Source organism: Orbicella faveolata, unplaced genomic scaffold (assembly GCF_042242905.1).
Source record: "Orbicella faveolata isolate gen_17 unplaced genomic scaffold, um_ofav_v1 contig_24, whole genome shotgun sequence".
Lineage (NCBI taxonomy): Eukaryota > Metazoa > Cnidaria > Anthozoa > Scleractinia > Merulinidae > Orbicella > Orbicella faveolata.
In genome coordinates this window covers 18828204-18847106 of record NW_028301552.1, presented here as the reverse complement: position 1 = coordinate 18847106, position 18903 = coordinate 18828204, and the positions used below count along the sequence as shown (strand labels likewise).

Genomic DNA, 18903 nt, shown 5'->3' with positions numbered 1-18903 from the left:
GACGGTTGTAAAAGTAATGTACATATTTAACTGTTCTTTTTTTTTTTTCTTCAGACCAAGACTTCAGAGACCCATGTCAGGTACAGTCACCAAATTCTTTTTCATCTTTATGTGTTAAAGCATTCTATTTCAAATAAGCCTTTGTAGAAATCTATGATTTGTTGATTATTGATATTGTATTAGCTAAGGTACGTGCAATTCAGCTCAATGTATGCTACTTGGTTTAAATTTTTGAACAATCCGGAGCTGAGAAATCCAAAAACAATGACAGCTCGATCTCCAGCAACTCGATGAGCTAAAATGCCATACATGTTTAACTAGTTTCGTCTTCCAAATGTGTAATCATTGGGTCTCCATACATACATGTGGGATGTTTGACGGTGTTGTTCCGCAGTGTGCCTTACACGGACAATTTTTCACAATCTCAGAGAAGTAAATTATTGAAATCTCAGAAATGACTTTGCTTGGCAATGGTATTAGTCAAGTGCATCTTTTTTTAAGGCTTTTTAACTCCTAGACTGAAGTATGTAGGAGGAGAGTTATGTCACTGGAGTTCACGTTTACTTTTCTACTTCTTTAACAGTGCCTGGCGAAAAACTTGAAATGATAATGAAGGGAAGCCCACTGTATGGCCAGCCGCCATGGTGGGGGTGGGGGTCATCGGACGAGGAAATTTACAATTATCCCAACACTGCAACCATTCTGGAGGGGGGTGACACCCAGGCGGGACAGCAGGCTCTGTCTCTGAAGAAAAAGAAACTTAACAAGAAAGACGCGCTGGAAATGGCGCAGAGACGACACAGCATAGGAACTGTATCAGTGCTGTCGGAATCCAAGGCGAGAATCGTCACGACAAGGACCTCTAACACAACGTACGACCCGGAGCAAGAGAGAGCCATGAAACAACGAGAGGAGTTTGTCATGTTTCAGAAGAAGTCTTCACTACCGAGTCCAGGTTATAGTGAGCAGTTATCTCCCGTGTTTGAAAACTCAACTAGCAGAGATTGGGAAATACCGACTTCACACAACGAACAAGCTGAGCGTGAGTCTAGCTCGTCCACGGAGAATTCTCCTGACGACGCGAGTGAGGGGCACTCAAGACTCGGGTCTTCGTACGAGATTCCATTTATACCAGACTATGATGAAGTGCCAGAACGACCTGTTAGTCTGAAAAGCGACAAAGGGAAGACAACGCCACACGATGCTGCGCGGAAAAGTTCCGCAGAGAAGCAAGATCGGGTTATAAGGAAAAAGCCCAGCAATAAAATTAAAAAGAGAATTGCTGCTTCAGACGCGACAGGACGGAGTGGAAAACCAGCGTCAGGTAAGTGGGCTTTTTTGAGTCGAGAATGCTTCCGTTGTCGCCTGCTCTTTGTCAGTACTGAAGTTGTTGAATGACGGTTAGCTTCATTCCGATCTCACTTGACTTTAGTCCGTCGAGCGTGGCGTGAGTGGAAATCTCACCCCCAGATTTCGCGCGTCCATTGTTTTTCGCGCTTTTTTTGGCGGTCACGCTCGACGGACCCGACGAAAGAAGGACTACTACCCGACCATACACTTAAACCGAGGAAAGAACGAAAAAAGCACCTGCTTATCGAGTTTAATTTGGCCTTGGCAGTTTCGCGCATCCTCTGTACGCCCTGAATTGACTTTGATGTGCGAGGAAACGACAGCTTGATTGATAATAACACAGAAAAAGATGGCTTGTCTCCCCAAAGGTAGCCTGCGAGCAGGCTCACGTTGAAGCACAAGCGCGCGTGGTGTAGCCGCAAGCGCGAAATCGCGCGGTGAAGCCGCGAGACGAGAAAGTGAGCGCCTCTCAGCAGACTCCTTTCCGCCGGATCACTTTGCTCTTCGCCGCTCGCGCGTGTGACTCAAAGGTGAGCCTGCTCGCAGACTACCCCAAACGTTCACCCTACCTTTAATGCGAGTGACCTTCCATCCAGTTCCTCTGGGGAAAACACATCTTTTCTCCATATAAACAGGCCCTTGACTTTTATGCTGAGTCCATTGTTCTTCCGTCGTAGCATGGATTGAAAAGTGTAACGTAGTGAAGAAGTGATACTCAACAGTCACTGCGTTGCCCTAGTTTCTGAATGATCAAGCTGCGTTACCAACGGATATTTCGTGACAGTAACTTTATTGCATATTTCCCCAAGCCTCTAGAAAGCATTCAAGTGACACCAGTGAGTCAGAGTGTGAACCGTCCTCTCACCCATCAAGGCGATCGGGTGTGGTCGCGGTGGGTACCCCTTCCTCCAGCGGCGTGTTTGGTCTGACAGAGGTTAGTCTGGCTGATGAGCACAGGCGAGAGGTTGGTATCCCCATCGTGTTGCATAAAATCTTAAGTCTCGTCATCATAGCATGCTTGTATGGCTGAGCCCTGGGCTGAAGGCTCCCACACACAGCATGACAATTGATCTAAAAATAGTACACTTGTGTGACGTTTTCACATCATTTGTAATAATGCAATGAGCCCCCCTTAAGTTCCAATCTCTTATCATGTCCTGCCGTCTTGCTGTTGTTAAATTAAAACATGCAGAGCATAACGACTATAGCGAGGCAACGTATACTGCTCTATGGGAGTAAGTCGAGTTAGCTCAACCGTTGTTAACTACACCCTCCGTCATCCCCCGTTTTTGGTAAAATATGGGTAGCAATGGTGAAAGAGAAGTCATAATTAATTTTGTTACTTCTGCAATCCTATATTTCTGCCTCCAAGTGAAAGATCTAGTGATGAAGGCTCAAATCTTAAAATAAAAGTACACTCTCTTAAAAATAGTCTTCTGTAAACGTCAGGGTCCCAAAAGCGTATAGTGCTCTGAGGCCCCCAGGGCCGTATTATTCCATTGTGGGTCCAGTGTGGAAAATGCTTTGAGTCCCGAGCTGCAAAGTAACGACGTCAGAGCACAGGTCTACAGGGCGCCATGTCCCCTCGTTTAGAGCTCTTTGTTGGGACCCTCATATGTCTTACATGTAAACATGTAACAAAGAAAAGCGAACAAGTTCTTATGCTGTATTTATGTGTTTTAGACGCTTTCGCCAGCGCCTCTACCATGCTGGGTACAACAATGGGCGAACTCCATTGACAATCGAGGTAAGGCTTGTTCATGCTCTAAGAAATTATATAAGAAAAATGCCAAAATACAAGGGAAAAAAGCGCTTTGGAAAATTGGCGTGAAGTCTCTTGTAAAGATTTCCTTAGTTATCAGGCGAAATACCACAAAGCACACTATAGCAGCAAATTTGAAGTGGCTTTCATTGTGTTATTTCGTTCGTACATTTGGCTTCTAAATGAAGTTGGTATGTTCCCATACAAACCTTATTTTTTTTTTTACTTTAGTAATAATGCTCACAGCGTGAGCTCCAAGACACCTGTAGCCGCAATAATTGCAAACGTTGTTGAATAGCAGTATTTTCCTAAATTCCTTGTTTTCTCGATGCTTTTGCAACGTTTGACAGAAAAAGCTGACAGGAAGCTGACGTCGATAAATTTGAAACATACTGTGTCGTTCCCCTCAGCTCAGCAGGCCAAACGAAAAAAAAAAAGGCGTGATTCATTTAATTACAATTGGCAAGCAAACGGTGAATTGTTATTGCAAATTGAAATTGGTCATTTCTTAAATATTTATATTGCTAGCGAAGATTTCCTCCATAGTGTATTCCCTCCTGTATTTTCAATTATATTTGTGTATTATTTTATTTGCTTAAATTCCCAGTAAGTTATCATAACCCTAAACTGCAGGATATTGTCTCGACGCTGGTCACATAGCTACAGGGGTTATTTAAAGCCTGTTGAGCATAGTCGCAGGGTCAGGCTAAGTTTTTTCGTGACGATAGCATTACCGACTACGACATACAGACAAGTCAGAAAAAATACGGAAAACATTTACAGAATATCTGTAGGCAAAAATGATCGTAAAAAATCAGTGGATGGCACACGTTTTAACAAAGAATGTGGTGTCTAGGCTAAATTGAACTGCTGGCAGACTGTTTTTCTCTTGAAATGAAGCTGGGATTATGACGCGAGACTAGACAGTTCTTGTTCACAGATAAACTCTAGCCTGCGTGTAGCCGTACCCACCCCCCGAGGAAAAAACGGGAGGGAGGGTGGGTGCGGGGTGGGTACGGCTACACGTAGGCTATTAAATTAACACTCGCCTGACCCCAAGAGAAAAGACAGGCTGCCAGGAGTCTTAAGCTGAATTGACTTCTTGATGTCAATTAAAGTTGTGTTGTGTAAAGGTCTTTGCAGCAATGTATAAATAAAACAATTATTGAATTCAGCTTTTCTTGATATCGAGATTCTTGGTAACTGTTATCAGCCCAAGGCTGAGGCTGATAACACTTACCAAGACCTTGATTATTCTGAATATTACGGAAACCCTCAGCCAATAATTGTTACCTATTATTGGCTGGAATTCGGACTTTCTTATAAATTCTATCAACGACGCTAGGCGCTCATTTGCTACCCACCTACCCCACCCACCCACTTTGCAGTTGTTTTTCCACCAGTCCTCAGAGAAAATCAGTAAAACAAAACCTATTATCCGCCGTGGCGATTGTTCTCACACTAAGGTCTGAGTCTGAGTCTGAGTCTGAGCTATCAATCACATTAGCTTGTAGTTAATGATCTGCTAATGAATGGTGAGCGTTATTACACATATCACTTGCCACAAAGGGAGTCTTTGTTTTTACAGGCAGCTCTGCCGTTCAACCGATCGAAGTGCTTGGTTCCTCCAGTGCAGCTGAAGATTCTACAGCGAGCAGCGCGATGTCTTTGTCAAGTCACATTCCGGTACCTGTAGAACAAGAAAATTCAGGTAGGTCGAAGATCTGTGCAAGTGTATAAAGTCGACACATAGCTGAATGTGTTGCTTGTTCAAGAAATTCACACGTGAAAACCTTTTTTCCAGGAATTAATTAATCGCTTCGTTGCGTTGTTGCGTAAAACCTTCACGAGCGAAGGACAATACAAAAGCTATACATACTGCCAGTTTCAACTTTGGATAATTTTCGGTCTTGTTTAAACTAATCAAGCGCTAATAGATCGACCTGGAGTTAATTTCTTCCCCAGCCATATTTCTCGCTGTCCTCTGTGGTCAGTATCTGTATATTGATCTCAATTGTTCTGTTCTAATTTTGTCACCATTGCACGAAAGAAAGCGAATTCGGGGGATCTGTTAGCAAGTTGAGTTTGAGCTTAAGAACTAATGATGTACAAAACTTGAGCTTAAAACATGAGATACTACAAAATTCACTTATGTTTTAGAACGCAGTCGAGCCCGCGAGAGTAAGTTTCCTCGGTATCCTGTAATATGACGCGGCAAGTCAAGAAGAAAATGGAAGTCCTTTATGTTATGTTTACTTAATCATTTTTTTTTGTGTCAAAATAGAACGCTTTTTTGTACTTCTTATTAAACGTACTAGTATGGGATTCTGCCAAAGTTCTAATCATGACCAGGAGCCATAATCGGGGGCGGAGACCGTAAGCGCGCGCCATTTCTGGTATTGGGGTTGCCCCCATGATATGGGACAATACTATTTTTAGAACAAATTGCGCCATCGCCTGTGGCACACGCGCGTACATGCTGCGAGGATTTTTGCGGATGTCGCGCTAGCTCCTCTTGCCACACGCTTGCGAGGAATTTGTCAGTTTATCGCGACCGAAAAGTAAAACAAAATAATTGCTAGTTTGAGTTTCGCTTAAATTGTAATCAACGCTTGATGTTTCATCAAGGCCCAATAACTTTGCGTCCGTAGATACTGCTCAGTTTTATTCGTGTAAAAATCCAGTAAATTCTCTGTTATTGATGAATGAGAGCGCCCGCCGAGCGTGTTTTGTACAGTCAGTAAACATGACAAATTAACAAATGGTAAACGCCATAGCGTGCACTATTGAGTTATGGATGCACGCGGGAGGTTGCTAAGCACGAAAGAAGCGTAAGAGTCGCACGAGGCGATAGCCGATTGCGACTCTAGCTTCTTGAGTGCTTAGCAAACCTCCCAAGTGCATCCATAACTCAATAGTGCACGCTATGGCGTTTACCATTTGTTTTATAACATAACATTGAGACATTGGAACAACAGAGGTCCTTTTATTGAGCTACATCACCAAAAAAAATGTTCGTGTAGTCTTACATGACAAGAGAAAACAAGCGCGCGAAAATTCATTCATGACAACCGACTGCACACCAGTAACTCGATTAAGTTTCATCTTTAGACAACTGTGAAGACAGTTTCGCATTTCTAGCAGAAGAACGTCGGCCATTACTTTGGAAACAATGTCTGTCAAAAGATTTGTTTTGTAAACATTAGCACACACGTCAGCAGCGTACACCCATGGGCAAATAGTAGACGCTAAATTAACCAATCAGAGCGCGCGCTTTGCTTTAGTTATGTTATAATTGTACTTCCGCCGTACTTTCGTGTGAAAGCGTACATCGAACTCAAACAATAACTGTATAGTTTTTAAATATGATTAAGATTGATAAATGTTGGAGAACATATTAAAAGCTAAGCTGAAAATATGTGAATAAAGCAGAAATAATCAGCAAAGTTACGATGACGCTTTCTTTAATCAACTTGGAATAACGATTTCGATTTTGTTGATCGAGTTATCAAAACTCCTTGTCTATTTTCATTTTCGCAGTGTAAAACTTCACTATGCGTATGTTGAAGAAACACACATGATGTAAGTAGCCTTTTTTGCGTTCGTGAAATTTGTTACAGCATCTCAGCACAAAAGATAACGAAAGAAATCTTTGTCAAGGTTTGTTGACAATTGAAAACACCGACTCGGACTTGAAAGTGCACGCGCTGCACTATGCAAATGAGCTAATTGTACGCGTCAGACTTTCCTTTCAAAAACTTTTGCAAACTCACCAAACAAGCAGAAACAATAAGAAACCGTCAAAACAGGCTTTGGTTATGATGAACCATTGTCTGAGAAACTCACAAATTAACTCGATACCAGAGTAGAGAGTTTTCTTGCTATATTCTTAAGCCAGAACAAACGCAGAAACATACGCGTAAGCTTACAACTAGCGTGAGCAGATCTTATTATTCATTCCCAGCGCGAGATTGAAGTCTTGTTTTCGACCTGAAAAACCCACCTTTTCCGTTAGCTCAGAGCATAAAACTACATATAAGCGCCCCTGGTTCGTATTCCGTGCCTTATTCCCTGCCATCGCTGTGAAAAATACGCAAGAGAATCTCTCAACTCTCACCATTTGATCGCGCAACGTGACAACACCAACGCGAGAACCCCCGACATGTGCGTGAATCCGCGCGGATATATGACGTCGGGATGGCGCAATTTGTTCTAAAAATAGAAAAATTGTCCCATATCATAGGTGCGCGCGAATCCCGAGACTTACGGTCTCCGTCCCCGATTATGGCTCCTGTCATGACGTTATACTTGTAACAACCGCGCGCTTTTAATTGTTGTCACACAACGGTTTTATGTTGTACAGATTATCCTGTAGTTTCTTCTTCGCTCTTCTTAAGAGAAAAAAAAAAGGGGGGGGGGGGGGAGTCTATATTTTCTTCGTTTTCTTTTTTGTTTAATTGTTTGTGGTTTTTTCACTTTTCTATTTAATTTTGAGGAGAGGGTCGGTAACATGCGAACACATCCGCCTTTACTTACTTTACTGTCTTTCATAGATCCCGAAAAACGATGAAGACTCTTTACAGCGAGAACATCATTCTCGCAAAACGCCAGACCCGGTGCTGAGGCTCTTTTCTCGAATGCCCCGGAAATTTTAGGACCACGAAGCCATTTTTCGCTAATTTGCATTTGAAAACAGAAAGGTGTATACGCCTGAAACTTCTTGTATGAAAAGAACCTCTGTTCATATTACGAATATGGGAATAAAACAGCTCTGTAATCATAAGGTTTGAGATTTTACTACAGCTTTCCAGGTGCGAAAACTTTTCGGGACCTTCGAGAAACGGGCCCCGGAGCTATGAGAGCCGGCGGCTGTGTTCTCAGGCTGAGTACCACCGCTGCGAAATAAGAAATGATTATGTTAACTATTTTGAGCACGCTGCTCAGAGTGCCATTTGGCACACAGCATCATAACTTTGTGAATATTATTTTGAGAGATTTCTATGAATTTTTGCCACGAAAATTGCCTTGTAAAGATCTGCTCATTGAAGGCATAAAATTGTGACCCACTCCTAACTAAGATATGGTTGACCACCCCCATAATTTTGCAATTTCTTTTTCGAGATGCGCATGGAATGCAAAACTTGTTTCACATCAAACTATGTACTAAGACCTACTAAATTAGCTACAGTTCGGGGGCATACCTATGATATTTGAGAATTGATAAGTGTTGGAAGCTTTTCATTTTCACATTTCAAAACAATTTCTCTCAAAATGACTACCTCCTTCATAGTTGCTGATTTCAGTTCCTAAATAAGCTGATCAGTGGCTTTCAAATGGTATATTGTACACAGGCAGAGAACCTTTATTTGTTGATTTAGGAAAAACTGTCGTTTGCCTAAGGGGGTAAAGGGTTAACCATTAGAAATTATCTAGAAAACGAAAAACGCCGGTTAGGTACTCGTATGTTACTTAAATTGTGGTCCTCCTCGCTATTTTACAGAGAACATACCCAAGCCTGTCAAGAGCATTTCATCGCCGAGTCTCAGCAGACCGAGATCAGCATCATCGCGAACAAACACGGTAAGTAGACCTCGTATAATCAATAGCTTGTAAACAGATCGTCACACAGGCCAAAAGGAAAGTTTAGATGTACCCGGGAAATGTACACTCTTCAGACCTCAAAGGAAGCAAAGTTTTGCCGCTTTTCGGGCAACATCTCCACACCCATGTATCTAAAACAACATGTACTTCTAATTTTACACAGACACAATCTTCGTAATAGTTCTCAAGAAAAGGACGTCGCTGTTTTCAAATTTGCAAGAAAAGCTGCTACAATTGCTATTGTCATCGTCGAAACATGCGCTACAAAGTTAAAAATGGTTGCCTTTTTTCCTTAAAATTATTCCAGTTTCGTTTTTACATTTTGGCGACTTAATGACTCGATATCTGAATGTAAACACGACAGGGAACTTCATGTCACTCAGTGAAAGGGCTGTTATGCACGGGCATTATAATCAAGTGACGATGGCAGAAGTTTCTGTCGAGACCTTTTTTTACAAACTTTAAAACGCGGCCATTTTTAGATTTTTTTGGAGTGTGACATCAATTGTTTTGTTAGCATGACAGAGAAGTTTGGGCTAGTGACACTTCTTAGAAATTGTAATATGAACACAAGAGCAACGGGCTGCTCTTGTTCGCCTCTGCATTCTGCTCTGTCAGTTAAGTCTTTCATGGATGGCCGTTTACCGGTAAGTCACAGAATGGATTTTAGCAGTGCATCTAGATACTGGACAAGTCACAAGTTTTATCTGCAATTTTTCTCTCGCATAGGAAACTTGAAAAATCAAACCAAGTCACGAGATAATGCGGAGAGCCGAGTCTTTGACGCTCAACCCCGCACGAAAGTACGGAAGAATAGGCCTTTTTACCAATGTCACGCTTTCCCGATTCTTTTTCATTCAAACAAAAAATAAATCGCACCGCTTGATTTATCATGTCGAATTTAGTAAATCTACGAAGTTTATAAGAATCCGTTGCAAACTCCTAAACATATGGGACCCCAAAATGGCCAAGTTTTACAAAGGAATGTATTACAAGGGGCAACGCTTGACACCTGGCTTACATTTCTTTGCATAAGTTTGGGGTCTCATATTTTATGAGTTTGCAACAGATTCTTATGAAACCTCGTCGATTTACTAAATTCGGCGTGATATATTGAACTATAGAGGTGATGTTTATCTGAAAAACAGAAATTTGTCTATTGAAAACCTCATTTACGCTGTTTAAGATGCGCAATATTTTGATCGAGTTTTGTCTTTTGTTTTTTGTTTTGTTTTCTTGATGTCAATTTCATTTGAAAGTTTAAGTAAGCCTCGTAAGGTAGGTCTGTTCACGTATCAAAACATTTTTAAAAGAATTGTCATTTATTTCTAAACCTCGCGTTTCGTCGAACTGAAAATTTTTTATAACTTTCTTATCTTCGGGACGAATCTCGGGATTCTCTTGAGCGGGGAAAGAGTTGGACGCACGAAAAAATCGGTCTTGTGTGTTTCGCGGCATACTCACGCGCGTACTATGCGCGTCATACTCGCAATAGTCTAAAACGATTAGAAGAACGTCTTGGAATAAACATGTCTCGCAAAGTTTTCGTTGTAGCAAGCTTCGCACGAAGCAGAATCAAGGTCTAAGTTTCGCAGCGAGTACGGCAACGCCGCAACGTCCTCTGCAACTTGTGTTGCAACAGCGTGGCAAAATCGCGAGACAGGTTGCGAGTAGCATTCCCTAGTCTGAAAGGTGCGTAAATGCGTAACCTTTTTCTTGCCTGTCGGATTGTGGAGAACCGCTTTGAACTTTTGAGTTTTATGTCTTGGGTGACAGACAATCAGAACAGCGTGAAAGGCACTTTGTTGAAGTTTCGTTTTGCGCATTTCCTTCCCTCTCAAGTGCTCTTGAATTACATATTCACCGCGCTCGAGGGAACTATGTGAATTTACCAACAGTTTACACCTGTTTTTTTCTCTTTGCAGTCAGGTGTGATGCGAAGCCAGAGCTTATCTTCCGCCAATCTGGCTTCGTCTCCGAAGACTTCCGCTTCCCTCAGAGTGGTCCGAAGCAAGACCATGTCTGCTCCTGTACGGCGCTCCTACCCTGCTGCTGCTACTGCCAGCGAGTCAGACAAGAAACCAAGCGACAGCCCACGGAGGCGGGGCCCAGTTAGCAGCACTTCGGACGATAGTGATATGGATTCCAGTGATGTCTCGCAAAGCAGACAGGTCAAAGATTACCGGAGAAAGAACGATGAATCTGACAAGAAAGGGGTTCAGCTTATCCCTGAAAAGGAGGGGAAGCGACCGTTCTCGACCCCTCGTCCCAACAAAACTGCTATGTTGAGGGCGCATAATAGCAGGGAAGCTGTTAAGAATAGCGGCGTTAAGAACAAATCTCCGACTTTGGCGAAAGTAAGGATTCCAAAGAATTCCCCGCTGACCAACTCTGGAAACGATTCGTCGTCGCCTTCCGCCAGAGTATGGAGTCCTAGCACGAAAAGGTCGACCAAGTCCTCCGCGGTTGATGATGACCGTGAGGTAGGAGAGAATGGTGTCAAGTCTGATGGTGAAGCGGTATGCAGTTCACCAGCAGATGACGTCACTCAGGAGGCGGTTAATGAGGTCTTCACTTCGGGGCCAGTCCGTCCTCTGCCAGAGTCGCTTCAGATGAAGCGAGATGATAGAGTAAATAAGACATTTGTTCTTGGTAAGGGCCGTTCCATTCTATTACCCGCACCTCTTATATTAGTTACTTTGTCGAACTACAGTATTTCTTTCTGCTTGTTGCCATGCGGTTTTTATTCGGAATAATCTCTTTACTTAAGTTCTTTCTGTTTTTACGTGAAATTCTTGCCTTTGGTTTATTTTAGGCCCGTGGCTTGAAAAATACCGTAGAATTCCAGAAGAAGCGAGCACCAAAAAGTTGCCACAAATGTAGTACCCCTAGCTCCCGCTAGGAGCCTGCATTGTAGGGAAGGCTAAAAATGTTATACTCTCTTACCCCACCCCCCTCCCCTACCCCCTCCATTTCCGCTATCGCTGATCGAATTAATGCCCCGCTTTAAAGGTAAGAATCTCCTCTACGAGTACGAAACATTACAGTATGTATGAAGCATTTTTGTGAAAGGCTTTACTCACAATTCCCTAAACTTTTATTAGTAAGGGATGATTAGTAAACAAAATGCGTCGTGTGCGAAATTGATACTTCATTTCGTTTCTTTTTTTTTTCTCACTCGATTATGAGACCTTGATTAATTCATGATTCAGAACTGTTCCTTCTTACTTTTCATATGAAAGAAACAGGAACACGAACCATGTCACATTCTCACAAAAGGTTTCTTAAAGCTATAACTAACTGAGCTATAATGTTGTTGTTGTTAAGATGAAGGGAATGAGGAGGTACCAGTGTCATCTCCCGAAGACAGCTCCGTGCAGCCCTTGGAAGGCAAGGTCTCCAGTAGCGAGAACGGACTTGAATCCAAAGAAATTCTCGATAAGAACGCACTGCCAACGTCGCCGTCAAGTAGAGAACCAAAGGAGATAAAACTAGAATCCACGAACACTCGAGGAATCAGCTTGCGTAGCAAACTCATTCCTTTTGCGCCCTTTCTCGAGACACATTCGTATACACCCCCCGTCTCTGATCAGCCTTTTGAACCACCGAGCGACTCCGCCGACGATAGTTCCGGGGGGTCGCGATCCTCCACAGCGGAGGGTAGACCTATGTCGCCCGATTCAGTCGTGTCCGCGGCACCTGCTAACTCCCCCTCGCCTCCTTTAACTCCGAGTTCTGCAGCTAGGAGAATGTTTGATTTCAAGGGGGGAGCCGCCTCTCCACAAAGCCGGAGACAGTGGGGTGTGACAGACAAGGTAAGGGCAATTACCCTTGAAACCGATATCACGCACCATCAACAATTTTTTATGTAAACAACAATACCGAAAAAACCTCAATAGATCAATTTATCATGCCGAATTTAGTTAATTTGCCAAGTTTCTTAAGAATCCGTTGCAAATTCGTGAGAATATGGGACCCTAAACCTTTCAATTTTCACAAAAAAAAAAGGAAAAAAGAAAAAAAAAAAACGTATGCAAGGGGGCAACGCTTACCGAGACTGTCAACTTACATTTGACTGGCACTGCACCACAGACATTAGCCCACGTCTGACGTGCGCTTCTGGGAGACTTATACGTGCCAGAGCTACTAGGATACTCCTCCCAATTTTGTTCTTTCTGTTCTTGGAAAATTGGTGCTCCTTGAAGTGATTGAGTTCTTTTAGAGACAGTTCGTTTATAAACGGACCTCATACTACGCGTACGTTACCAGAATCTAATTTGTCCTTAAAGTTTCAATACAAATTCAACTGTTCAATTCAGGAGAATACGATATTGATCAACGAATGGATCTTTGATTACTACAGTAAACAGTAAACAGTACTGTACGGTGCAGTACCAGGAATTACCATAAAGAAATCTCTGACGCATTTTGTGTTGTTTTTTTTGTTTTGGTTTTATCGTCATGGTGTTTCAGCCTGTGGAAGATCTGATGCTTTCGTCGATTCATGCCTTCTCGGTGGAATTACGGCTAGCTTCTGAATCAGTGCTGGGGAAAGTCAAGTACGTTACCACTGCCATTGCCTCTTTTAAGTATTCGTCGCCTAGGTAACGCTAGTCTTCTATGCACTGTTACCTGGATCGTCACACAACACCCCTTCTCATCAAGAGCGGAGCGTTGCGTGACAACCAAAGTGACGGTTGCGTAGGAGACCAAGGGGTCACACAACAGTAGCCTGTAATGCAATAATCTGCAATTTTTCGTTTTATCCTCCCCTTAACCGCCGCCTGATCGCAGTGTTTTTGCTGGGCGTTAGCTGGATAATTTTATACGCGTATCAAGCAGCCATCTTGGCAGTCAGAAAACGTCGAGGGTCAGGAAGCTGTTTTGCAATCAGTCCAAGCCTCTCTATTTTCTGAATCCAGGATTGCACTTGCTCGATGTGTTGCATGCTGAAGAACAGGTCTTACGCCTCTTATCTCTGCACACAAGGCAATGTTCTGTTACAGAGATGCGTTGTGTGACAGACAAAAGGACCAGAAAGTAGAAAACTGTCCCACAAGGCTATGATTTGAGATACCGTTGTGTGACAAACAGAGTACCTCGGCAGAACTGTAAAACACAACATTAAAATGTTTAAATGCGTAAAGCCTTTTTAAAATAACTGATGAAAAAAATCAATATTTTCTGTGAGGAGTAGAAACGACTTATTGTATATTTTTGCGCAATTTGATCGATCTTAGGAGTCTGTATGACGGAAGTGAAGAGTTGAACGGCACAACAAGATCAAGAACTGAGTCTGACAGTAAGCAGGAATCCCAGAGTGCTATACCGGATTGGAAGAGCTCTCACGCGGTATGAACTGGCCCCTAGTTTGTGAAGGTTTTCTTTCTTTTTTTTTTTTTTAAGGAGCTACGTCACGGTTTGCCCATCTTGAGACGTTAAGCCTAAATTTTTCAAGTTCGTCGTTTGTAATCCGTGTCAATCTTCTCCACCCTTAACCATCCTTGTTCCTTTATGGGTCATTATTGTCTCTTCGGTGTTTTTCTATCTTAGTAAACTACTATTTTTAGGTCTCCGTCAATTTAAAGGTAATTTTGTACGTGGCCAAAATACCTCAAAATGGCGTGACTGAGCTTCTTTTAAACTTATCGTCATCTTGTTTTCAAGACCTGTCGATCAGCTAAGGTAGTTAATATTTCAAGTTTGGCGTTGGAGGGTTTTAAGTCCAGGCTGAAACTTAAAGGTTTCTACTTCGCTGGTTTGGAAACTATTAATGGAATATCTTTACTCTTGCAGGAGATAGCTGGGATATTCCGAAATCTGCGTAAAGTCGAACTTCGTCTTCGTAGTGAGTATCACATTTCGCCTGTTTATCATATGAATGATAAACTCAAGCTTAATGTTTACTCGTGGTATTAGTGTATTTACTCACGGTGCGATCTTAGCTCCTTTTACCTGACTCGCTCCCTAAATCCGCGGTTTATTTCGATGTAATTGCTCAGGTTGATTACAGCTGAGCCTGCGATAATTTTGGTTGCGATATGAACGAGGCGAAAGGGGCTAGTCACCTGGCCACCTCGTCTACATGTCAAACCGTCTGAGGACTGGAACAACAGCAACTGCAGCAGCGTCGTTCAGCGCCTAGGTTTTCTCTTCTTCGCGCCCGGAGCGGGAAGAAGACAGCCTGGGAACGAATTTGCTATTGCAGACGACGTTGACCTGTTGACTAAACCTCTTATCTGCTGAGGCATACTCAAGGTAACATGGCGACAGGCAAACTGTACAGTAGTTTTCAAAAAGACTCCTCAAGTTCAGAAGTAGTTCCTGTATTTTCGTATTACTGACTCTCTTCTATTTTCTTCATGATTAAGCCATGGAGCAAGCCTTGTCTATCATGTGTGTAGCGGCGCAAAAGGAACCTAAACAGGTGAGCAGAGAAAATACTAATCAGGGGCCTAGACATATCAGAAATAACTGCACCTGTTTTTAGTCCCCGCCTGTCCATGAGATTCTCATCAAGCTTTCCAAGACAACATTCACACCTGTGTGAAGAAACCTAGACGTGTTCTGAGCGACCAGACATGTTTCATTCTCTACTGATATAGAATTGAATAGATTAATGCCAGGTGTACTAAATTCCTGTCGAATGTGCCGCAAATCAAAGTGATAGCTTAGATCATGGGATTAGTGTTTTCCTAATCGTGTTATGGAGGCTATTAATCATGTAGGTTAGGTGTCATCTCCTATTCGCTTGTTTCACGGCTAAATCAAACTAGTTCCGTGAGATGGGAAAATTTAATCTCGTTTCCACATCCTTTGTGGGCAAGACCTGGCCTAATCCGATTTACATTGCGTGATCTTCTGTCAGAAATGAGGCAGGCGACACAAGAGCGCTTGCCGGAAATGAATTCACAACACGGCGGCCATTTCTGATGCTGAACTAGCGGTGTACGTTTGACACAAACCTTAAATGCATGGAAACAGTTGGAGGCCGTATGAGCTGTGGTGCTCTAAGACAAAAATCACTTAGTAAACGTTGATGTTACTATTTTCCTAACCGCGATCTTGTGGTTAAAACTGCTCGCTAAAATGACGAGTTCTTCGTGCGTCCTCAAGAGATCTGGGAACGAGTGTACAGAGAGGTCTTCCTCTGAGAACATTGGCGCGTTGACATGATCCGTCTAGTTAAGTATGGCTGCGTTCATTGTGTGTTTTCTTTTGAAATAGTCCTTCCAGGAGAGGAAATTATCAATGGTGGAAACATCAAGTTTGGGTAAGAGCAATTGACATATTGTGTGTCCTTAGTGACAGTATTTAGAGGAAGCCACATCAGCCTTCGCTGGTTTTTATGTTAGTCCGCTATCCCGCTCGAATTGGACTTTGGAGACGATGAGATTTGAGGAGGGAGGAAAACCGAAGAAGCGGGAGAAAAACCCTCGGAGCAAGGCGAGAATCAACAACAAACCTAGCCCAGGCACCGGGCCGGAATGGAAATCGGGCCACATTTGTGGGAGGCGAGCATTCTCACCACTGCGCCATCCCCGCTTCCGTAGTTGCTCCCCTTAGTGATTATTAGTAGTTTAGTTATTAGTAGCATTCAGTTATCGGACGCCATTTCAAGTATTTTGAGTGTTGTCTCCTTCCAATTATTCTTAAAGAGGATTTTTTTGTGATTCTTATAGTCTCAGGCCAGAAATGGAGGGAGTTTAAAATCAGAGCTCGTCGAAATTCGTGGGCAGTGGAGCACAGAAACCAGTTTCCAGTCCCACCAGCGGAATCAGACGAGGAAGACGAGGATACTTCATGATTAAATTATACAACGAACAACATGGAAAGCTTTCGCCGTGGAATGATGCGGAAATTCGTGAGCTTCGTCTGTTGTTATCAATATTATATAATTTCCAAGTGGTGTGCCGTCGAAATCTGAGCGAAAAGTGCGATTTTTGTTGCTTTGAAATTTGTAATTCGCTCTTGATTTCTAGCCAGAGGAATAATACAGATTATGTCACTGCAAGGTAATGGTGGATGGTCAGAAAACACCAACTCATTGGATAGAACTTTCGGTGCTAGAAGTAAAATGAACCCAAGTGCTTTGTAATTCTGCATACGAGCCAAGTGGCCCATCAGGCCAGCGCTTACACACCTGGGTGGAGAGGGACACTGTGAGAGTAAAGTGTTTTGCCCAAGAATACAACACAATGTCCCCGGCCAGGGTTCCAACCCGGAACGCTCGATCCGGAGTCGCGAGCGCTAACCATGAGGCCACTGCACCTCTCACTTGAATGCTTTGTACCATTGTCTTATTCAGTCGAAACTCTTGGGAATAAAGATTAAAAATGGCCTTCGGGCGGATTTCGAAGTTAATCCAGTTGGAAGAAAGCTTCTTTGCCGTCTTGGAGGGAATCAAACTTCCACTTCCGACCGCAAGCCGCTGAGGGAGTTCCGATGAAGTGATCCTCAAGGTTGGCAACTGAACACGTTAAGCCAAGAAACAACGTTTTATTTTTATGGAGGAAAAAAAAAAAAAAAAGATTTTTCTTCTGTGCTTTAAAACCGTTTCGCAATCAAATTTCACCCATTTTTTTGTTAAAAAAAGATAGGACCTCTTTCCTCTTTGAAAGCAAGGCGAAGCTGACCATTACATGTGACACAAGCAACTGAATAATTATCATAACTACATGAGAGGAGGATGTAAAAAATTAATAATAATAATAATAAGTTGATATTTAATGTAGTCACGTTCCCAGAATTTCTCTGGGGAGAATGGAGCCTCAATCTTGTCCCTAGAGAGCCCTTTTCTTTTGGTGGGTATCAAAAATACGGACACTGTACGGTTACGATAAGAGCTAGCCTGCGAACAGGCTTAAGGCGAACGCGAAAAAACAGGAATTCGGCGAACGAATTCAAATTCTTCAGTTTCACGCTCGTTGGTTCGCTTCGCTCGCCGAATTTCTTTCCCTCCTCGCCGGGAGCCTGTTACCAGGCTAGATAAATTCGGACTCTGGGGTTCAGATTGAGAGCGAAGTTATTTGAAGTAGTGGAATCCTGTTTAAAGGAAATAGGTGAATGATGTACATAGTGGATGTCAGGAGCGAAATAAAAAGAAAAAAAAAAAGAAGAAGAAGAAGGAAGGAGTATAATAAAACTGACCAAACTTTTAATCAAGCTTTGGTGTTGTGCGTTCACAGGAAGACCTATCCGCCATTTATTTCTTTTTTTTTCTTTTTTTTCCTTTTCTCAGATTTTCCAGCAAGTTTGAGAACTACTGGTAGTAATCAAGGATTAGTGAGGCGCTTTTGACACTGGGGTGGGGGCTCGGGGGGGGGGGGGGGTAGGAAGTGCTGGGAACGTGAAACTTTTGGGTTATAGCAGAGGATATTTACTTGGTATTTAGCCATCTGATTGTTGGTTATAGGTACCAATGAAACCTTGCCGAGAGGTTTTCAATTGAGTACCGTAAAACCAAAAAAACCCCGTAAAACCAGTTAGATTTCCTAGCCAATCTCAAACCGTAGTGAAACCAAAACTAGTGTAATTGCCTGATTACTGTGGATGGAGAGATGTAAATTACCCCTTTTCCCTCCCAACAAAAGAGCGTATAAACGGTAGTCTTCCACAGCCGTTTCTCGCTCTTTCCCTTTATTTGTTTCCCTTTGTACAACTCTGCTTCACACCCCATTGTGTTCGAGCTTGCCCAGTTTCCTGTGGTTACAGAAAATAGAAGGTCTATGAAAAGACAAAAGCGTTCGCAAAATTTTTCGACTTTGCATCATTACATTGCAGTGTAGACTGCGAGCAGGTTCTCTTTTCCTCGAAAGCCTTGGGGAAGAGCGCAAATCAGGTAAGCGTGCTAGCGTGACTGAGCGTGACGTGCGACGCCCGCGCCAGTAGCGGCTAGCGGCATTGCCGCTCGCACGTCACGCTCGCACGCTTACTTGTTTTGCGTTCTTCCCCGCGGATTTTCGAGGGAAAGAAAGACTGCTCGCAGTCTAATTACAGTGTACTCTCTGAAAGCGAGCATCACAGCTGGTTACCTGATTCGAACTGAATTTCAATTGTTTGCCTTGAACTAAACTCTCTCTGAGGCAGACGTATCTCTAAGGCAGACATCTCTCTAAGGCGAAGTATGATTGGCCGGGTTGTTCTGGGAAAATCTTGTTTGTTTGTCCTAGTTAAACTCTTCTGAAGGC

General features: G+C 42.9%; 1 protein-coding gene across 7 annotated transcripts in view; it reads left to right on the top strand.

The window, feature by feature from the left end:
* The window catches only part of LOC110046333 (uncharacterized), a 29262-nt gene extending 11384 nt beyond the window's left edge, over nt 1-17878 (top strand). For 6 of the 7 annotated variants that reach the window (XM_089291149.1, XM_089291147.1, XM_020752027.2 and 3 more), the window contains 14 exons: nt 55-80; nt 584-1324; nt 2160-2314; nt 3034-3097; nt 4701-4823; nt 8613-8692; nt 10639-11365; nt 12041-12528; nt 13187-13272; nt 13954-14065; nt 14510-14561; nt 15085-15140; nt 15941-15986; nt 16396-17878. In XM_089291149.1, the coding sequence (XP_089147275.1) occupies nt 55-80; nt 584-1324; nt 2160-2314; nt 3034-3097; nt 4701-4823; nt 8613-8692; nt 10639-11365; nt 12041-12528; nt 13187-13272; nt 13954-14065; nt 14510-14561; nt 15085-15140; nt 15941-15986; nt 16396-16520 (2881 nt within the window). In that variant the 3' untranslated portion in view covers nt 16521-17878. The remainder of the gene's footprint in view (nt 1-54; nt 81-583; nt 1325-2159; nt 2315-3033; nt 3098-4700; nt 4824-8612; nt 8693-10638; nt 11366-12040; nt 12529-13186; nt 13273-13953; nt 14066-14509; nt 14562-15084; nt 15141-15940; nt 15987-16395) is intronic. The other variant, XM_089291146.1, reaches the window with a different exon arrangement.
* The last annotated feature ends 1025 nt before the right edge of the window (nt 17879-18903 follow it).